Source organism: Nipponia nippon, unplaced genomic scaffold (assembly GCF_047370975.1).
Source record: "Nipponia nippon isolate SJK-2023a ecotype South Korea unplaced genomic scaffold, ASM4737097v1 scaffold_6, whole genome shotgun sequence".
Lineage (NCBI taxonomy): Eukaryota > Metazoa > Chordata > Aves > Pelecaniformes > Threskiornithidae > Nipponia > Nipponia nippon.
This window is the reverse complement of record NW_028262380.1, coordinates 10818302-10841070: the sequence shown is the minus strand read 5'-3', so window position 1 is coordinate 10841070 and position 22769 is coordinate 10818302. Positions and strand designations below refer to the sequence as shown.

The 22769-nt window shown below is 36.4% G+C and overlaps 1 protein-coding gene across 6 annotated transcripts in view; it reads right to left on the bottom strand.

The window, feature by feature from the left end:
- The window catches only part of HTT (huntingtin), an 86199-nt gene that overhangs the window by 22828 nt on the left and 40602 nt on the right, over positions 1-22769 (bottom strand). For all 6 annotated transcript variants that reach the window (XR_015699589.1, XM_009471152.2, XM_087736005.1 and 3 more), the window contains 18 exons: positions 22581-22659; positions 22287-22448; positions 21270-21325; positions 20330-20478; positions 19525-19661; positions 17340-17456; positions 15377-15499; positions 14613-14851; positions 13157-13299; positions 9608-9815; positions 8072-8213; positions 6629-6808; positions 4971-5147; positions 4636-4712; positions 3249-3387; positions 1495-1617; positions 416-629; positions 71-216 (listed from right to left, as the gene is read on the bottom strand). Coding sequence is in view for 5 of the 6 variants with exons in the window: in XM_009471152.2 (XP_009469427.1) it covers positions 71-216; positions 416-629; positions 1495-1617; positions 3249-3387; positions 4636-4712; positions 4971-5147; positions 6629-6808; positions 8072-8213; positions 9608-9815; positions 13157-13299; positions 14613-14851; positions 15377-15499; positions 17340-17456; positions 19525-19661; positions 20330-20478; positions 21270-21325; positions 22287-22448; positions 22581-22659 (2611 nt within the window). In the remaining variant the exon portion in view is untranslated. The remainder of the gene's footprint in view (positions 1-70; positions 217-415; positions 630-1494; positions 1618-3248; positions 3388-4635; positions 4713-4970; positions 5148-6628; positions 6809-8071; positions 8214-9607; positions 9816-13156; positions 13300-14612; positions 14852-15376; positions 15500-17339; positions 17457-19524; positions 19662-20329; positions 20479-21269; positions 21326-22286; positions 22449-22580; positions 22660-22769) is intronic.

The following is a 22769-nucleotide window of genomic DNA, read 5'->3' as shown; positions in this document are numbered from 1 at the left end:
TCAATTTAAGTCAAAGTTGTTCCCTCTCCCAGCATTTCATCATATTTTTAATTATGCTGTAGCTTCTTACCTCTACTGACATAACTACGAATTTCAGGATATCATCCTCTTTGTCAGGAGGAACACGGAGACCAGCTGGTAGTTTTGAGAGTAACAACAAATACTGAGCCAGTGCACGACAAAGTGTCATCATGGACTGATACATCACCTCATCTCCTATAAAATAAGACTGGATGAAATCTAACAGTTTGAATTTTTTCCCCCCTCAATAAATGTTTTTCAGAATTATTTCATAAGCACTTTTATGCCTGGTGTCTTGATTTTTTTAAATAGTAAGTTCATGTATTCACAAGACACCTGTAAAGTACCTTTGCAGAGGAGAGAATAAACTTAAATAGACCATTATTTCTATTACCAAAGATTTCACTTAGTTTTTTCCAGTAGGCTGATGGCTCAGTTGGCAAGAGAGGTTGAAAAACCTGGTGGTTGGCAGGAAGGTTTTGTACAGTGGTAGACACATGATCCAGAGTTACCCTCCGAGCTGTTTCAAAGAAACTACTCTTCTGGTCTCTTGAGATTTCATTCATGCCAAGACTTAAACAAGGTGCTAACAAGCTTAGGTTGAATTCCTGAAATCAAATAGTAAACAAAAAGTAAAGAAATTGCTTTTAAAAAGCCAAGTATCTGACGGTGCTATTCTGGCATTCTAATATAGTGGTAAATTAATGGTTTATTAATTAAACTAACTTCTTATGACCTCTGCTCTACTATGGTGTAACAATACCAGAAGTAAGCCCATATTTGTTCCACATTTAAATTCCAAACACTACTGTACTAGAAAGAAAAATCAATATACTTATTCCAAATTATCAGAATAATATGTGAATAAAGCTTAAGGATGACTTATATACAAGGAATCTTCAAGCAGTAAGTTTTCAAACAGATAAGCCAAACAAAAACCTTTTTAAAAACAGTTTCCCATTATTATTTCTGTATACGAGCAGCAAATGTAATGTAGAGAATTTGAACAAAATACATTCTTAGAAAACAAGTAATAGATACAAGTTGTCCTTTATGCCAGATTCACTATCTGTGGCCTGCTAGTGACATATTCCAAGTCATCTAGTACAGATATTTAAAAGGTTACAGAAACATGTGGCCTTGTAAGAGACTGTATGGCAAAACGAGATTATGTAAAATAGTAAAACTGAATTTTTGCGATTGTAATACATAAACTAACCTTCACTTCCACTCTATACACCCAACCTGTACTACTAGAAAGCTACTATTAGCAGCATTGCTAGACATAGAAATGAAACATATCTACTATTTTAGTTTTCAAAATGAACTGGAATTCAAGAAGTGAACTACCAGTATTATATAAATTTGAAGTGTTTACATTTAAGAATCTGATCTATTAACACTACCAAAAAGAACGTTAGAAATAATTACATCCTCTTCAGCTGACTACGTTTCACCTGACAAAGAAATTACCTTGCTGGTCATGAAGGAGTTCAGGTCAGGCTGAGGAATCCTATTTACCAGCTCTGCACCTTCTAGCAGTGCTGAGTCAGACTTGATGCAACACTGCGACCTCACTAGTGACACATACCAGTCCTTTAATAATGAAAAAAAAAAATTATTACATATTTGTTTTTGGAAAATAATACAGTTCATGGGGTAGGGGGAGAATTGCTCATTGGCATTGAATTGTGGTCCGTTTAAGAGATCACTAGGCCACATTAATGTCAAAAAACCTCAAAGAAATAGCAAGGCAAAACTAGACCGATGGATGTTCACTGGCAAGTTGTCTATTTCCATAGAGTCTGGACAGGAAACAAGGAAAAAATGAAGCTTAACATATAGCACAGGTGTATGCATTAGAATCCTAAAGCTGAGGAGAATATCTAGGAAAAAAAACTGGAATACTCAGTAGTCACACAAACATAACAGTAATAGCAAAAAACCCAATACTATAACCAACGAAGAAAAGTCTTCAGATTCAAATAAATCCGCAGATGAAGATAACATTTATCTTTTAACACTCACTGAAATAAATGAAGACCATCAGACACCACTGCAAATTTACTCCTTAAATTATTAGTGATAAGCCTACAGGAATTAGTTAATATAACTAATTTAACTAAGGAATATAAAGAGGCTCAGTTATCCCTTTCTGTGATTTCTTTCTCATAACTGGACATCCTGAATTTACTGATATTAATTAGAATGCTACTAAGCCTGTCAGAGTTCAAAAAGCATCTGGACAATGCTCTTAGTCATAAGGTTTAGTTTTAGATAGCCCTGCGAGGAGCAGGCAGTTGGACTTTATGATCCTTATGGGTCCCTTCCAACTTGAGATATTCTATGATTCTATGAACTATGTAGGGGTTGTGGAGGACACGTATGAAACCTACTTCCTCTGTGCAGGATTTACAGTTACAGAAGGAGATTTTTTGGTTAATTTGAAGACAGAAAGCTACGGGTAAATGGTTTCTGGGCACAAACAGTGTTTCCTCCTTCTGTCTAAGTAGCTCTCAATCTCTAAGTCAATTGGTTCCTCGACTACTTATCAGTCTCCTCCAAACCGTCAGTTAATCAAATAAATTTTGCCATCTCAGTTACATATGTTTCCTATTACTGGGTATCACTGTAGAACACAAAGGAATGAAAAGGAGAAATTATCTGTGCCATGGGACTAACTAGAAAGACACAGGCCCCAAGAGGCATGCTCTAAGCCTCCCACCCTGCTTTGAAATAAATGCATCTAACTACATGGAAGACAAACAGTTAAGTAGTCATGACTGTTCTCTGAAAGTAATTGAAAGCTGAGAAGTGGAAACCGAGAAGTAATGCTTAGTTTCCAAGAGACAACCAACAGCTTTCAGCAAATGAATAAAACTGATCACTGCAGTAAACACATCAAGAAAACAAGTAAGAGTATGTATCTGTCTCTACTGAACCTTATATAAATCTTTCCATTAAAGTTATGCAATGAAACAAAACTTGATAGTTTTTCACAGCACCATCAACATAACAAACATCTATGCATGTGCTAATTAGTCACCCTACGTTCAACAGTCAGCCAACACATATGAAATCATTCACTTATCTATATTTGAGATTCACTGACAATTCTGAGAACATTAACTGCATAGTAAAAATAAGCTGTATTTAAATGTCTTGTAATGAGCAAAAGCTTGTTTACAGCCAAGGCACTTTTAATGACTTTCTAAACATAATCTTACTTTGTCTAGAATTACATTCTCTAAAGCTGGTTGGTCTTCTCCATCTAGTGGGTGTGAGGTAACCAGAGGTGAAGGACTAGTTGTGTCTGGTGCTACCATAAGACGAAACCTATCCAAGAGCGAGTAAAGTCTCTGGTGTCTGAAAATAGAAGAACATATCAGCAGAGAGCTAACTTACTCAGTTTTGTATATCATTTAAAAATAAAAAGACATCCAGTGAGCCAGTTCTAATCCTGGGAGAGAAAAGCAGTAAGGTCTTAAGTTCTTTGTTGGATATATGCAGTCATATGATGCAAAACTGCAAATTTCACCAGCTATCAGAAGCCAAAATAAATGAACTCAGCACCATCAACAATAAGTTTAATTTAGATGTAGAATTTGTACACACTCAAGCATAAAATGCAAGTTCTTCAGTTTTCTTTACACAGTAAATCTTTTTCAAGAGTAAGAAGAATCAAAGTTAGTGCACAGATTATTTGATTGCAGACAAATACATTCTAACAGATACCAAACAAGAATCCACTAAAGTGGAACTTTTTTAATAAAACTAGATTAAGAATTCCAGTTTGTTGATTTAGGTCAGTGTCAGGGGTTTGGGTTTTTGTTTGGTTCGGGGTTTTTTTCTTTGATTCCATTACTACTATCAAGAACTTTGATAGTCATTTGGATTTTGGAGTTTTTTAGAAATTCAAATGTGATGTTAACTATGAAGGCACATTACTACCAATCACTGCAGTCTTGGGCTTTACATTCTTTCCCCCTGCTTCTTTCTTATTTCAGTCAACAAATAGTAACCTCAAAGAGCAATGACATTAAGAGCAGTAAATCAGGCTTTTTCCAACATTAAGCAAAGCTTTTTCAAAAACCAAATATTTTGCTCCTTTTTATAACAGCAGTTTACTTTTAAACAGCTGGAACACTAAACAGTTAAAACTTCTAACACAGCTGGGGGCAGGGGGGAAACACCAACCAAAACACACACAAAAAACAAGCCCAGCCAGATTGGACTCACAAAGTTCTGCAAAAGTTTGAGGAAAATAAAGTTGTTTTCAGTACTGTAGTTTTTGTCAAGGAATTAATCTGTGGCTGCCATCTCTCGGAAGTTAAATACTGAGTGGGATGCGGGAGAGAAAACTTGATGCCTTCTAGCCTTTAGCTTGCTTTAATTCTTAAGTATATTGCAAATTCAACTCGGCCAACACGACTGTCCTTGTGCCCGAATATGCCTGCATCTCATAAGAGAGGCTTTACTCCTGTTTTGCCTCCAAAAAAGAGCCACTATCTTATTTTTAAGAAAAAAGCCAAAAACGTAGGAAAAAAGAGTTAACACAATTAGTACTAGAACACTACTTAGTTTGGCATTTTAACAGGTATTGGTATTATTTACCTTGCTGCTAATCCACTGTTCTGAAGATATTCCTGAATTCTATCCAGTTCTTCAACTGGTAACTGAGTAATGCTGTTCTATAGGAAAAGAGTCACAAAAATTTTATAGGACAGAAACAAGTAAAATACCCACAGGTACTTTGAACAGATTAGGAAAATTATAGGCAGATAAAGTGAAACATAAACATTCACGTATCTATATATTAAATACAACAATTTCCTTTCCAATGAAATCACTTAAACATGATCATATTGTGATATACTTTAAATCATTACACCTAATTATACTGCTAGCACTACCCAATCTTATTTACAAAAGAATATATTTATCTTTACCTGTAAAGTTGCAGCCAAAAGCATTTCTACCCGACGGCAAGCCAGTGTGTCAACCATGCGAGCCAGCACACGGAATGGAGTACACAAAAGCTTATCAACATATAATGTTAAAACAGCCCCAGACTGGCTGAGATGTATTCCCTCTAAGCACTGTAGTGTCTTCTTCAGAGTTGTGGGCTAGATGTTGAAACAAAACGAAACAGAAAAACAGACCAAAAGAACAGCAATCAATTGGATTAAAAAGATCTTAAAGCTAAAGGGAAAGGCATTTAGAAAAAATTACAGCAGACAACTAGCTGATCAATATATTCATCTATACATGAACAGGTTTGAGTTACTGGGTTATTTAATTAATATGAACACTAAGTTGTTTGATGTTTAATTGTAAAAGCTTACCCTTACACAGAGTAAGCAAAAACGTAGGGAGAAAAACTTTTAGGGATAAAAGCTAGAGAGACTTAAGTGGAATTGTAGAAAGCTTTGAAGACAGTGAGAAGCTTGAACTCTTGCTAGAAGAAGGTAGGAACATGAGTGTAGTCAAGACAAGAGACAGGACAGAAATCCAGATAAGCATTATGGATTTTTTGAGCACATGTTTCATCACAGAAACAGCAATGGCTACTCAGGATTAAAGGGGAATGCAAGGAAATTTATTTTTTTTTTAAATATGAGCACCAATAATCTAAAGGGAGAAACATAAAGACAAAGTAGTTTGACTCATGGAATCAATCTTGGTTCAGAGCAGATTAAAAAAGCTGATATTTACAATTTTACTGACTTTTCTGATGATCACCAAACATTTCACAGAATGACTACATCTTCCATTCAAACATGTTTAGTTTAGTTCATTCTACCAATTCTCAAACACTAAAGCCCACTAATTCATCTCACCTAACTTTAAAAAGTGTTTTACTCGCATGCCTAAAGCACTAATGCAGTTGCACTAGATCTGCACAGAGACAATGGGAAGAGACAGGGAACATTATCAGGCTACTCAGAGTGCGGTAGCATCTCCCACCATTGGCTTTAGAGAAAGCCCAGCAAATGACATTTCACACCTAGTGAGTTGCCAGGATTAAGAGGGATGCCTACAGCCTTACAACCCTATAAAACATCATCCACTCCATTTAATTTGAAAACTAAAATAATCAACAGAAGTCACGCACTGCATTTCTGAAGCAGTATTTCCCTCACCAAGAGGATACAACTTGTGGGGCAGATCAACGGGGAAGGCATGAGCTTGCAAATAATTTTCATGTTGTTAGGGCCTATGAGGATGGACTGGTTTGCATTCCTGCCTCTGTAGTTGATAGTTCTGTTATTTATGCTACCACAGCACTGAAATCAAAGACGAAAGCTAAAGCTTTCATTTACCCTTCAGATATTTATTATGCGGGGGTAATACCCAGGAAGGAAGAAAAGCAGCTTAACCAACTCTACTTGAATTCATAGATTTGATGGATTGGAACACATCAGATACTGAAGTTGCTAATATAAGGTTTGCTGTTTGCATTTTTAAAGAAGTGACTTTAAAAATAAAATTAGAAATTGATAAATGACCCAGAAATGTCAGAATTTGCATACTTAGGAGTTAAACTTATGCTGAAATATAAGTGACTTGATTCTTTAAAAAAAAAGAGTCAAAAAGTTAAACTTACAGCTGCAAGATTCTCACACCGTGATTGAATGGCCTGGATGAAGAGACCACTGGCTGCTGAATTCCTGTGAACAGCACTAATAAAGTCTTGTACTGGAGGCTCATGAGACAGATTAATCAAGTCTTGAACATGATTCACAATAAGCCAGGTCAAGTGTTCTGAATCATGTAGGTTTTGACACTAAAGGGGAAAAAATTAACATCTGATTCCAGTAATACCCATGTTAATCATTTAATTACTAAAAACTTTATCTGACACAACATGAAGTTTTTCATATACAATTCTGGTAGCTATTTTAAAATAATGCCATAAAGTGTCTATATTTTTATATCACCATCATTATTTTTACATGACAAATTTTCCAAATGCTTTTGATCTTGTTGCAAATTAAGAGATTTATAATGAATTTGTAAAATACTTTTTTAAAAAACACTGAAGACACAGGTTAGAAACAAGTAAATTGAGAAGGTCAACTCAAAAGATGCCGCTTTTAATAAAATGCTGTTTGAAATAAACATGCACACACAGAGTCTTCTTGTAAAATGTGGTTTTCATTTAGGCTTCTTTTTAAAGATTTCCTATTACTACTGGCCTTAAACACAAGATGAATGATTTCTGGAAAGCAGATCCAAAGAGAACTGTCAATAATTAATTTTAAACCTACGGAGGCTATGTGTATATCAACAAGCAGTGCAATGCAACATGAAAAGGTCTATAGAGCTAACCAGGTGATGCCGAGAGGCTGACACTCCCCAGTAAAGAGGTTTTGGAGGGTTTTTACCTTGGACTACCTCTAATCTGACTCTGGTGACTGAATGTCCATTAGTACTTGAAGTGCTTCTTAAACGTAGCTTTTGCGTTAGTTGAATTTGAAAGGAACGCAGTTTGCTTGCCCCAAAAAACTGCTCTGCAATGCAAATCAAAGTGCAATACTAGATATTATGGGAAGATTCCCTTCAAAAGTTCCCAATGAACTAAAATGCTAATGCTGAGGCAGCAAGAGGCCAAAGCCACAGGAACTGCTCTCAGAGAGCCGAAATGGAAGTTAAATGTTAATGTAAAACCTCTCCTCTTAAGGTATAGAGACGGAAATTTGTTGTCTCCTAGACACTGTGCACTGCTACTATGTTGGGAAATCTAACACTACTTAGTGTGCTCCTAACACCTCACAAGGGAGATGATACCCAGCAGATAGTTCTGTTACCCACCAGGTATCCTTTACAAGCCAAGAGAATTCTCAGTTCAGAATAGTAAAAATGCCAGATGAGGTCATACCTAAGCTTACAGAAGCACCATGTGAAAATAAAATGACTAATTTCACAACTCTTCATTTTCCACTTGTGAACCAGACAGATTCCATTAATGCACAACAGTAACAAAAGACCGTCAGCATAATAAAATAACTCAAAACTATAGTTACAAAATTCATAATTCAAAACTTACAACATAATCACAAAAAAGAATGAGTGCTCCTCTTCTCACTATCTCTCGATTGCACATGCCACGTTTAGATTCTGAATCCGATTCATCGCTGTCTCCAGATATCTGTGGGCTAAGCAATTTAGTAGTAGAAAGACTGTGTCTCCTGCAAGAAGCACGTTGTATTTTGTTATTATTTTATTACTATATTTTATTACTATGGCTACTAAAACATTAACAATCAAATTGCTTGGAATATCCAACTAAAGTTCTTACATAATATTTATTTTCCTAGAAACTTCATTCAAACATTATACCGCTTTGAAGTAGACCCTTTGCTTTCTATCAGCTCTTTATTTTCTAACAATTATAGTATCAAGTTTTTGTTCCGTGCTCATTACTTCCTTGGACAGTCTGGAGAACTTCTGAAGAACTGAACAGGTTATTTAAAAAGAAAAGCATGGGCTATTGCATCTCTGGTTGGATAACAGAACCTAATACTGTATTTTCTTCTCAAGCCAAACCAGTGTTCTTGAGCACTTAGTCTAGCGTTGGATTGAAAGTGATGCCCAACCCAGACAAAACAGAGGTGATATTGGTAAATCAAAAAAAGATAACTGCAACAAATAGCAGATGTCACCTTAGCTATTTTAGTTGCCCTACTTTGTTCATCAGCCTGGTAATTTCATGCTTCCTCAAATCAGAATAATATTTTTTCACATCATGAGGTTGAACTGAGGCAAGAATCTCGTATTTGAGCAAGTATCGATCCACTCATGTTGTAGAGCAAGATTAGTCTTCCCTAACATTCACTGCACCAGCATCAGAAACGTCTCTCAAGTCAGTTGCTAACCAGTTAACACAGAGGGATACCCACCCACATAGGGGGTATCATCCTTACCCCCAAAGGATAAATCATTCCAGTGCCTGACAGGTGGGATGAACTAACTTCAGACCAAGAGAACACTCATTTTAGACCAAATCTCTGAATTTCAGGCAACTAATGTTAAGTGAGGTTACTATATGGTGCTTGATGCTAATGAATCGGCATGGTGCCGATACTCCATTTTGATAGCATTTAGTAATAGACCCACTGAGAACAGATGTAACTATAGTTACAGTTAGATTGATCAGATTGTATTTTCATAAACACAACAGTGTATATCATCTGCACTGGCTGGTTATTTGCTAGAAGGTGAAATATGAACTCTCCATAGGAACATGAAATACTGAATGTTTTGTTACAGTTATTTCCATAATTTTAATTAAAGGTAGTATACAGATGAAGCTTTCTTGCCTTAAAAATGAAGAGATTACCTCGCAGTTCTTTTGAGGAACAACTGAGAGCAGGACACGTTTACTTAGTTTGAAAGACATACTGATATCGGAACACACAATATGTATACACGTAAAGTAAATGCAGAACCATCTATTTCAGAATCCAAATAATACTATTCAACAGGCTTAGCAGAAAAAAAGCTAGAATTTTTAAAATATCATTTTAGCAAATATAATTATGAGACACTACTACTACTACTACGGATCAAAACCAAATCTTACTTTGGTGTTTGATGCACTTCTGACCACCAGTTGTAGTTGGTATAATTGACAAGAAGCAGGATTTGACACCAGAGGAGAACTAAAGAAGGATGCGTGGGAATCATGGACTGAACAAGATCACTCAAACTTTCAAGGGTATAGAAACTACCATCAGATCCATCTCCTGTAAAAAGTCTGGTGGCTGCAGCTGTGATTCTTCTAAACATCCCTGGAAACAATAAAAGCATGTTAGAGTAACTACTGTCTAGTCTGAACTCTGAAGTTTTAAAATTATTCAGGGTACCCTGAAACAAGATTTGTAGTCTCATAAGCCATTACCATTCCTGGAAGAAAGATATATCCTAAGTGGTTCTACAAATGTAAGGCAAGTCATGGAGTTTGCCCAAGGGCAGTGTGTAAACTAGCAATGACAAGCTCCCAGACTCAATAAATAATGCTTTAGATCAGACTAGAATTGTAATGAAACCTGTCTTCTCAACTTTTTCTCTGTCGTGCATCAAAAGGTTTATCTGATACATGAAAACCTTGCCAAATTTAAAATTGTTAATTGTAGACCAGTATTTTGGGGGTTTTGTTTTGTTTATAAAGTAAAACACGGAAATTCTAATTAAGAACCATGCTGTAACTACTATTCTGCACGCTAAGGAAGATCACTTACAAGTCTCCTACTTCAGATAAGGGCTTCCCCAATACATTTAATTGAAACTAAACTGATACCCTTCCATCTAATTTCTAAAGTGCAAAAAGTAAATGTTTTTAAGTGGAGAAAAGTCATTGCCCTGCATACTGAACACTCAGCACAAAAGCTGAATTTTACTTTCTGACTTGCTGATTCTGTATTCATATGCCAAAATGAAGGGAGGGAAAACAAGGAAAACGGACAGACTTGAAGTTGTCTAAAGGTACAGGACTTTTTGAGTTTCTATGAGAAGATAAGATCAGGGAAAAAAAAAGGGTTTCTTCAGAACCAAAAAGTTAATCAGAATAATGAAAGAGATCTGTAGTGTTGCTTGCTTGCGTTGCCAGATACACAGAAGAATGAAGCTGTAAATTCCACAGCCATGTGGACCAGTTTAAGCTGCCCTCAGGACCGATAAATACACAATGTAAACAGCAAAGAATGGGAAAAATAACTGAGTCTCAAAACTTGGGTTCCACTTACTAGCAAACCAGTGCTATTCCCATTCCAGCTTCCTGCATTTGCAGTAATTGCACCATCTAGTGACTTTCTACAGTCATGAAAGCCACTGCAGGCTAATCTTTTCACTTTGTCCATGCCTTTTATTTCTACTAATTTCAAAGTAGCACACTGGAAACATTCATTTCTAATCTGGTAGCTTCCTATAGTTGAATACTTAGGAGTCAACAATGCTCACATTTTGAAAAAACTATAATGGGTGAGAAGACAAAACATCCAAGTAGAACAGTCGTTAAAAATGACAGAAGACCTTAGTCTATGTTCCCAGACACAAGTTGCTATAAGCTGCACCTGTAGTTAGGAGAATATAACTTAAAGAGAAAAACATCATAGAGGTTTTAACTGAACAGAAGAATTACAAAACCAGGCAGTTAGTTAACTCTAAGCCTAAACCTGAAAGAAAATGCTACAACATGAAAATACAGCCTAAGTGTCTGAACAACTTTCCTTCTACTCTGTTACTGTATCAGGTAACCACATTACTTACTAGTACTTAGAGTTGATTTGTAGTCTTAGATTAAATTCATTTCTAGAGATCATGCAATACACACATCCCCATGCTCTGCACGAGTAATTCTAATTTTGCATGAAAGTCTCTACATAGCTCCTGGCAAGACTCACACTGCAGCTTGGAAGCCAGTCGCTGTAGCAGAACTAGCTGAGCCTTCCCCTTCCATGATCCCCAGCTCCCACTGTGGAAGAACCCACTGCCCCGATTTCAATCACCAACTTGATTTTCTGATTTCATTAGTCTTGGCTTGACACCATTTAATCGCTTACTCCAAATCACCTCGGTATAAGTTATTTGTTACAATATTTGTTTCAAATGTTTCTGAACCATAACAGCAATTAATAGTATACACACTTTGGTTATTATTGTAACAGACACATGGGAGAAGAGAACTATCACTCACTACATCCAGAGTCCTGTACCCTAAAGCATGCTTAAAACAAAGGTCAAGGAAGGCTCTGGTAACTATCACCTTATTTTGTGCCTCTTCAACTCACAATCCTGGAGTCTGTGGCAAGAACCTAGGTTTGGAATACTCCGTTTCTTAAACCAAAGCTCTCTTCTGACAAATCAAAGGCAAAACATCATCCACCACGGCTGTACAATCTGTCACAACATAATTAAATTGGTTTCCCATTCACTTTTCTACCCATTACTGTCACTGAAGACTAGGAGGAGTAAGGCTACTGAAAGTTAAACCAAGGCAATGCAGAAGCTTTGAGATTTGATAGAGAACCAGCTGAAGACCCAGAATACTTCCATCACCACTTTATTTACTTATTTTAAGTCTACACCTACGATACTTATGTTTGTAAGAAGCAGCTGGTAGCAATGACAGGAACAGAACTAAGTTTTTTTTTCCCCTTAAGAAAGCGCTTTACAACTGAACTCTGTAGGAACTTAAAAAGAAAAAAAGATTAGAGGTTGTTGGGACACAATGGAGCACAGAATCATGTTAAATGTCTAACAGTATTCTGTATGCACTTTTTTTGTTATTTGCATCTGCTAAGTAGTGAAGTACTGTAATTCCCATTTTACAGGGAATGCAGAGTTTCTTGTCCCATATCTGTAAAGGAAGTCTATGAAGAACCAGAAACTTGTGCCAAGACCTTTTAAATTGCAGCCAACTACTGTAATTGAAGGCTGGATTTCAGCTGCAGGGTGAAAATCAGAAGGCAAAAAAGGACAGTCATAGTAAAGAAAGAACAGAAGAATAAGAGAAAGGGAAGATAGTTCCACTATTAGGAAAATAAAACTAAGGAATCAGGCTAAGGACTAAGGAATTATTAAAGTGCCAGAGAGTGGATATCTAGCAGACGACACCTAAGGCAGAATTCCCAAACCTGAAGAAAAGGAGTTCAAGACCAGCTAGCTGCAATAGTACTACCTTTCTTACTCTTCTGGTTTTGGTTTTTCGTTGTTTGTTGTTTTTTTTTTTATTAATTATGACAGAGAACAGGAACCTACCTTGTCATGAGTCTGAACAAGTGGTCTGTAACTCAGTATTTTAAACCTGGACATACCTACCAACCTCCAAATTGGGAAAAACCATGAGAAATACAGCCACAAATTCGGAATGCTTTGCATTTTTGGACTGGAAAATCTTAGACAGTTAAAAGGAGAGATGAAAAACCACTAGTTACATTTTGTTCCACATAGGCAGAAGAAATGAGAAGTGTGCCCTCCATGCATGACTACAAAGTTTGGGAGGTTCTTTATACTGAGTAGGACAGAACATCTTCAGCACGTATGTATTCCTTGTCAGCAGTTCAAAACATTCAACAATTATCTCAGAACTGAAAAACCGCCCTGCAATGCAAGGCATTGTTTAAAGTATTACCTGATTTGAAGATATGTATTAAGCACATAAGCAGGGTGCCCAGCTCCTGGCAGTAGAAAGTATGTTGCTGCTCATTCATGTCCACTTTCAATTGTTTGGTAACAATATCTTCCAGTAGAATGCCAACCAGTTGTAATAAGAACCTTGAAAAAAAACCACGTATACAATCAACAAAAAACTATCAGTGCAACACCTTTCAGAAGAAGATGAGGTTTGCCTATGAAACTCAGTAAGTTTGAAAAATATGAAGTCCTTGTCTATTCGTTCGAAATAGGATGCTAAATTAAAAGCTACAGAACAGGTAAACAAACATGATGGAGATATGGAGATATGATCACAAGCACTTAAATAATGACATATTGGATCTGGGTTATCTACTCATCAGCTAAAGTTGTGATAGCATGCACACACCAGCCCACCTCACTTAGACAGCAAACATTCAAAATGCTATGGTGTCTTTATAGTGACTTGCAATGAGCTAAAAACACACCATGACAGTTACTGCAGCTCAGCTGAGGAGGGGGAACTCAGTAAGCCACAGTAATACAGCTGTTCACAGCCTCATCTATCCATACTCTACCACACAGGTTCCATATCAAACCACCAGCCAGGGGGCAGGGGGGCAGAATATCAAAAGAAACACCAAAAAAGGGCATTTGAGGAAAGCCATTCTTGCTCCTGGCCATAATTGTTCTTCAACTCACTCCTGTTGGACATAAGGTCACATTAAGCGAGTCCAGAAGCCCCTTCTCCCCTCTACCTATCACCCTCACAGTGAGCTGAAATATAAGAAACAGCATTTTATTTCTATCTGAAGTTCCATACTTGAGTAGAAAGTTCTTATTTTCTTAAGCAAATAGCTATTTCAAATGCTTCCCACCACATTAAAAGGTAATGCCTTAATGACAGCATAATATGCTGTCAACGTAATACCATTGTCAACATAATACCTATGTCAACATAATACCATTGCCATCTCTCCATGCTTCTTTTACTTGAAGCTTGTCACTCTCTGAAGACATCAGCATGGGAAGCTAACTAGACAAAGCCAGCTCTTTAAAAATAGAAAATTAAGAGCAGGACTAACTTAATAGATTTTAATCCATATGATGCCAAGATTCTACTAAGGGGATAACTCAGTCCCCACACAGGGATGAAGGAAAGGGTTAACCAGTTAAGTTTTTGGACCTGATTTTAGTAAGTCTAGGATTCACCCATTTTAACAGTTCTATTAGGTCCTTCACTTGGCTTGAGAAGAGGTATCAGAACAGTCCAAAGTCCCTACTACAAACTGCTTATCTCCTCCCTCTACTGTCCATCTCATTATTCCTTCCTCCACACACACTCTCCCATATCAACTTATTAACAGACTTTATTCCTATCCGATAGCAGTTCTATACATGTATAGATTGCATAATATATATGTGATTTCTCAGTTATTCAAAAGACAACACACCTAGAAAATGTCTCTTCAGGCAGATATTTAGCTTGTTTAACCTCAGTGTAATCCTCTGGTGTGGGTAAGTTATTTTCTCCACGTCTCAGTCTGTTAATTGCTTGACATGAAATCAAATATGGTGAGAAGGAAAGCTCTTGTATACGGGATAGAACGATGTCTTCTGTTGACTGTGAAATCAGAACTCTAAGGACAGCTAAAATTCCAGAAATCCATAGCTGGACAGTACTCACTGATGCCTAACACAAACACAAAAATGCAGAAGATTGAATACCTTTGAAGTTAAACAACACGACATAGGAATGCATTAAAAAAAAATTGTTATTTTTATTAACTGTTGTATTTAAATCAGACCCTTCTGAGAATAGAGCAAGCAGGAAACAACTTTCATGTTCATGTCTTCCAAAATGCTGTTCTTGTGGTAACTGTCAAGCTTCTATCTCTCAACTATAAAAACGGTACTAATACTTGCATAAGAAAAATGTGATTTACCTATTAAATTGCATTCTAGAATTTATTATAACAGTATGTTTCTCTACATCCCTGATTCTCAAAATACAAAATGAAGGCAAGTAATCCATAAGCAGAATGTTCCTGTATAAAGTGCTCCCACCTGGTAATTCATATTAGTTTTAACCAATTCTTTCCTGAAGTCTGCCACAGGTACTGTAATACCACATTGCAAATTAAGAAAGAGAAACATATGCTCTTTTGTTTTGCATGAAAGACACCAGATTCTCTCTTCTCTGCAAACAATTGCTTACCATTGTTTTAGGGGTAACAAACATACTCCTTAAAAGCATGTCCACAGGGCGAAGGGATGAAGGAGCCAAAATTTCAAACAAAGTGTTCAATACTCCCAGAGCATCATGAGAGTCTATATGCATCTGTAAAAGAAAAACACAAAGCTAATATGTAACTATCCAGTAAAGGTAACTGCAACACAAAACTACCATTTCATGTTTTAAACACTTCTATGACAACCTGTGTGTAACAAAGCTGTCTTTTACAGTACAAAATTTAGAGCAACCAAAAGCTATGAAAGGTAAACTGAAGTTTCATTGCAGGCCTTCCTACACAGGGGTTTTGAGAACACAGACAAAAATCTAATCTATCACACAAAATTCAATATACATACTACATATATTTTATTAGAAAAAATACACCATGTTCAGAATGAGACCAAAAGACTGACTTGTCATAAAATTTGAAAAATTTTCTCCTCCCTGCACATCCTACCAGGCATATTTATAGCGAGCAAAGCTGGCTGTGAATAAACTTAAGCAGGTTACTAGGAAAAAAAAAAATCCTAATAATCAGAGAAGTGAACAGCTACAACGGCATTACACCGCAGCAACAGAGGTAGGACACCCTACTTGATCAGTTTTTTAGATAAATTATAAAACAATCAACTGCAAAAAGCAAAAGGACTGGACTTGCAGTCTGGATGACCCTATCTTGCCTAAATAATTTGATAGTTATTGTGCACAGATTCATACAAAACAAAGGCAATTCCAATTTGCCAGCATTTTAGCTTTGCTCAAAAACTGTTGTCTGATCCACAGTAACTGCCCACTCTCCCTAACCATGACATCTCCTCATGGGAGCGGGGATCTACCATCATGGAGTAAAGAACATTAAGGGCACAATTTCACTAGTTTTACTTTTTTATCCTTGAAGTAAGTGTTTCTAATTCCAGGAAAGCTGTATTGAAGACAAGTCCTCTGCTGCTTAGGGAACAGCACTGAAAAATCTTTCTCCTAAAAGGTGTCATCTTTTCTTCCCAGATACAAAGGGCCTACTCTCCTTCCCCAGTGTGCAGTCCAGCAAAAGATGCATGCACACACTGGAGGGAGTCCAGCAGAAAGCCACACAGATGGTTACGGGCTTGGAGCGTCTGTTGTACAAGGAGCAGCTGAGATTGTTCAGCCCGGAGAAGGCTCAGGGGGATCTTTATCAATGTGTACAAGTATCTGACCAGGGAAAGTGGGAGAAGGAGACAACACAAATACAGAAAAAAGAGATAGAATCTTTTCAGTGGTATTCAGTACCAGGATGAAAGGCAATATGCACAAGTTGAAATACAGGAAATTCCATTTAAATACATTTTTTATTTATTTGTTTTCCACCTGTGAGGATGCTCAGACACTGGAAGAGGTTGCCCAGAGAGGTTATGGAGGCTCCATCCTTGGAGACTGTCAATACTTGACTGGACATGGTCCTAAGCAACCTGCTCCAGTAGACCCTGCTTTAAGGGGAAGACAATATCTAGAGGTCCATTTCAACCTCAACTATTCCATGATTCTATGATTTATTAATACAGTTTCACACCATATCTTTTCATTCTCCTTGCTAAGAAAAAATGCAATTAGACGCACTACAGTTACGAAAAAATGATTGTGACATTCTATAACATGGGCAAATCTTCACACCATTTAATAAGTGCTCTGATATAATCATGTATGTAAGAGAAGTAGAATGAGCTCCCTCTGGCAACAGCCTCAAAGATACTGCACGTACTTCATGCATTTCAATATGACCTCCATCACTTCAAAGGCGTAGTTCACCTCGCAGTAATTGTTTTTTTCAGATAGGGCAACCACACCTTCAAGAAAATCTGTCTTCATATTAAAAAAAAAAATCAAATACCCAAAGCCATTACTGATACATACATTATAACAATTATTTTAGATGTTTATACATTAAAAAAAAAAATCATAAAACCACCTGTTGTTTTGCAAGCATTGGGAGAATAATGTCAGCTATTTGCCGGGACAATCTTTTCCATTTGTCTTCATTTTCTTTATGACACTGTTGCAACACTAAGATGAACATCTCTAGTACCTGAGGAAAAGTCCAAAAGAATGCAAGTAAACACCCACACTAACAGGAAACATTTAAGTGACACCACAGTTGGAAAAATATTTACTGTTTCATCCATCTGCCAAAAAGCAAAAAGAAAACCCACATGAGAAATCACACATTTTTAAAACCCCAGTTTCAGGTTAAAAGCTTGTTCTTAGTTATGACTTTTTTTTAAGCATTTTCCAGTTATTTTTATAAACTAGAAAAAGAAATGCTTTCTTGGTCCTTTTAAAATGGCATTTGTCAAAAGACTACTCAAAAACTGGAAAAAGGACAGTAAATCTAAATGCCACATCGCATACTCAACAAAAAGGGCTGAAAGGAAGAAAGTAATTTCCCACATGTATACTCTCTCTTTACTCTAGATAAAATAAAGTTTAAATTTGGTCAAGGAAACAGAACAGACATTTTTATGGAGCTCATTCACCTGAGATATGTCACTATCATATAAAAGTTTATAGGAGATCATATAATGGAGCACACCAACAGCCAGGAACACTTCTAGTAGCTGAACATGTTACTGGTTTGAGGGTTATACAGACCACGCTTTCAAGGACAGACAGACCAAAGGCACAGCAAGCAGGAATGTTAATACATGGACTGGGAAGCAGGACAGAAGAATCTGGTTCAGAAAACCAGTTAGACAGAGCACTTGTAAGAGAAGTTCAAGTAGTTCAGATTCAGGAAATGCAGCCAATTAAAAATAAAGAAAAAAAAAAAAAAAAGAGACATCACCAGATGACTCTCTTCCCAAAAAGCTTTCTCATGAGAGAGTAGATAGGAGCGATTCTGGGCTGAATGACTTGAACTCTGGAGCTCCATGGATGGTAGTCACAGTTGTAACAGAAAAACAACAAGGTTGCAGCTCTTGGAGCCTCTCAAATCACAGGGACACCACTGCAGGATATCCCAGCCACAGCCAGAGAACAACAGAACTGCCCAGGGGTTAGTCTATACGTACTGCGCCAGCAGAACAGGACAGAATAAGAACTACAAATGGGGCGGTGTGGGAAGCGCAGTGCATGGGTGGTCTTTAATAGGTTAAACGTGTGTCAGAAGGGGATCTGCTAGCAATTGCAGTACCTTATGTAACACAAAGTTATTCACTATTTCACATCATGTGTCTACAGAGTGTCATTTCGTATAGTTATATTAGTCATTTTATGATTATAAAACTACAAATTCAAAAGAAAATGTGAATACACAAAATTACCCCAATCTGAACATGCAGTTCTAATAAATTATTTTGACAAGATGTACTGACTTTTTTTTCCAACTATTCTCAGAAAATACACTGCTTACATTAGCATACACTAGAACTGCATTTTCACATGATAAAAGGAAAAGCACATTAAGTTTGTTAAGCACCTGAATAAGCAGTAAGATCCCATGTTAATTATGTCACTTATTTTAAAATTACTTCTGTGTTTTTCTTTTAAACAAAGTGTGTTGAAGAAAGTCATTCTAATACTCCTACAAGGCAGAAACATTTTCCAGACCCATGAGGTCTGGAGCAAAGTAGTAAGTGCTAACAACTGTCTAACTACCAGTTTCATTACCTTATTCAAATAATTCATATTTTAAAATGTTATTGAAGATATTGCTATTGTACAGCAATACCTAAATCATCTGTATGCAGCATGTTTCCTACTTTTAATCCTGTTCTCTTCCACTTTTACTCCCATTCTTTTAAGTTTTTTGAATCCTAATTTATTACAACTCTTCTACTAACCTTCTGTTTATTCAATCTGCAACACAACCAAGATCATGATCCTAACTGGAGCTTTTCAGTTCTTTATTACCTACGCTTGACTAAAAATCCCACAGACATGTTATTTGACTTGAAATACTGATTTGTAGCGCAGAACCTTTCCCCTACCCCCAAAAATCTTTGCACATGCTCTTTATAAGGAAAGATCACACTCGAGTCCAGCTATTCAAGTTTTGTATAGAAAATCATTAATATTGCCTGAAGTATTTTTAGCAGTCAAGGCAATGTCACCCTTTAACAGACCATAAACAGGGACGCTTTGTCCTCCTCTCTTACCTGATGGTACTGAATAAGTCTCAGCAGCATTGACACTACCACCTCCTTTTGTGTTTCCAACTCTTTTCCAGCATCAGCTTTATTTGTTCCTCTTAACACAAAGAGATCATGAACGATGGGTTGCAGAGCTGGTATTGCTGAAATGAGATTTGTTTGTTTTAGCATGAGACAAGTCACTCTTGAACAGTGTTTCCTTGTTGTAACAGTTCAGCTACTAAAAGTAAACTGTGCTTTAGTTTATTAAAAGTTTTACCTATCCCTAAAAAACCAAAACCAAACCAAAACCCAAACTTATTATGCATAATGATGTCTATCTTTTTACTTCTAGTAGAAAATTTAGATTATGGACACAATTGTCTATTCTCATAGAGCTAAAATAGACATTTTTATAAAGTATTTCTCAGCAGAATTACTGGAAAGTAAGAGAGAGATGCTTCTACTTAAAGGCTGAAAGTGGAGGGAAAGGGAAGGACTAAAAATTAACATCAATTAAAAAGGACTAAAAATTAACATCAAAGCCTTTAAAGTACTGCTATGCCGTGAACTTATTACCTAATGAAGTTTCAAATGAAAGCTTTGTTGCTATTATGTACGATGCAAAATATGGGGTAGCAGTGTTAGTACAGTACAAAAAACTTCCTGAAGGAATTGAGACTTGTTTAATGTATTAAAAATTTAAAAGCCAGCGTATTCTGGAACAATCAGTATCACTGCAGTTTTCTATAGCTTAGTATTCAATACTGGTTTTATTGCTGAACTATTACTAATATTAGTGTTGGTGCTTTTTTTTTTTTTTTTAAATTACCATGTGTAACAGCTTTCCTCCCACTGGCCATGATACCATCACACAGCTGAATAATCTTAGGAATTCCGATTATCTGTTTGGAATGATACCGCTCATAAGACAGCAACACCAGGAAAAAAAAGATATTAGGAATAATTGCTTCAGACTCCCTGAAAACAAAAAAATTAGAAGTGTCAAGTTTGAATTGCACAACTCGGATTCATTTTTACCGAACATTCTACAGTAAGATTTTTAAGAATGTGTTGTTCTGCTTTCATACAGTATTTCTGTAATTTTTGTACCCTGTTCTTTACTAGGGTTTTTTTTCAAGGGATTTCTTTCAAGCTTTGACCATTACACAGTTAATAACATTATAACATACTATCTAATGCACGACACACACTGAAGTATTTCTGTAGGAGACCCACAGAGAGAAAAATCCACTTATCTCTTCATACAAACTCTAGTGTGAGGAAAAAAAACAGAAATAGCTGACAATAAAAATTCTACTGCATTGCTTATGATCTATTAGGTACTATACAAAATGTACCAGGTGATCAGAATACAAATGGATTCACACAGAGTCCACAATAGGAAGTAGCAGCTCTCCCTTTAGCAACTGAACCCTAGCAATGGAAGTGCTGATTCCCTGAAAGTATAGCTTTTGGGGTGGGGGGCATCCCAAAGGAATAGTTTTACAATACCAAATGGAGAAACAGCACAACATAGCGTAAGATATGGTTTTTTTCCATGCTACTTCCCAACTTCTTCAGCCACATGGAACCTAAATCATCTGAAAGGGCTACCACTGGAGCCAGAGAATAAACAAGGACATTGCCCAGAATGTAACTCTCCCTTTCTCATAAGGCAGAAAATAACTAGAAAAACTAAATCACTACATGCTTCAGAATAAGACAGTTGTAAACCCGCACTGTTCAAAGGATCTTCGCTAATTTCATACCTGAACTGTCCTACTTCAATGTATTCAAACTGCTTTAACACAAATCCAATAAACACCTAAAGAGAGAATAAAGTGTACAACAGATACAGACACATTAGTTCCCATTCAAAATCATTTTGACAGAGTTATAAAAGTGTGTGTTTTGGAAGGAGAGAAAGGAAAGACAAGCACTGAAAATCATTTCTACATTTATATATAGTTCATTCTAATATGTTATGAAATGTTCCCTCTACATTTACAGAAGATCTTGATAATCTTATGGATGTTAGAGCTTATTAGAGTTTGCATGAACTTATACCACATTTTACCTATAGTCTATTTTTAAGTATAACTTTCGCTCTCCTTCATGTAACACACACTATTTGAGGCATAACAGTCAAGAAGCTAAGAATCAACCAAAAATCTAGCTCTAAACCAAGATAAAATCCAAAGTATTCAAGCATTGAAAAGACTTATCTGTGTAAGAACTTATAGGAAAGTTATGTATTGCAACTCATACTAGTTTATAAAACAGAAAATACTGTAGTAAATAAAACACTTAAAATTTTATGTTACAAGTTTGCTGCTTATATGGACCACCACAGACTACCGTATTTGCCACTAGCTTCCCCCCACCATTAAAATCAAATAATGGTTGTCAACTATGATGCTCACCACTGTCAGTAATATGGAAGTCCATATTCTCAATATAGAAAGAAGGTATTTCTATTTGTAAATGAAGTTTTATTTAACAACACTGATTATATTGTCCACATCATCTTATGGCTAAAGTCAATCTGATGAACATTTTTTAAATAGTTATTGCAGAGCTTAGAAAGTAATTTAGATGCAATAGAAAACCAGAAATCTGAAGCTCCTTGAGGTTGGGGGGGGCAGAACCGAGTCTCACCCTCCTTTAAGATTTTATTTTCGCCTACAGTACAATGCATGGACTGTTGCAAGTATTTTTGCTGTAAATATTAAGCCTGCTGATGAGATTCCTGTATTACAAATTTGCAAAAATAGTGAGGTACCAACCTGATCCGAATCCAGAAGACAGTAGTTAACTCGCAGTTGAACCAGTTGAGCAAGCAAGTCTAGAACTTGTCTCTGCAGCTGTACTGATGTTGTTGTAGTATATTGTTTCAATGCTTTTATGACAAGGGGTTCAAATAAACGAATGTGATTGTGAATAGCATTCTGTAATAGAGAGATTTTAAAGTAATCTAATATCTGAACAGGTCTCATTCAAAACCAAATTACGTTTTAAAAGGAGGAAAAATGTTTTAAATCTAAGGTACAGCTCCTTCAGGAGGACATAGATACAAGTACCTTATCAGCACGATGTTTTGCTGCACTGGTAATGCTAGTTTTCAGCTGTGTAGAAACTTTTTGCAGCACATCAAACCATCTGTCATAAAAAAACAAAAAACCCCATACACATTAAAAAAAATGGCGGGACAAACACACTCTCCTTAGACGCATATTGTTTTACCAACGCCAACTTTTCTTTATCAACTT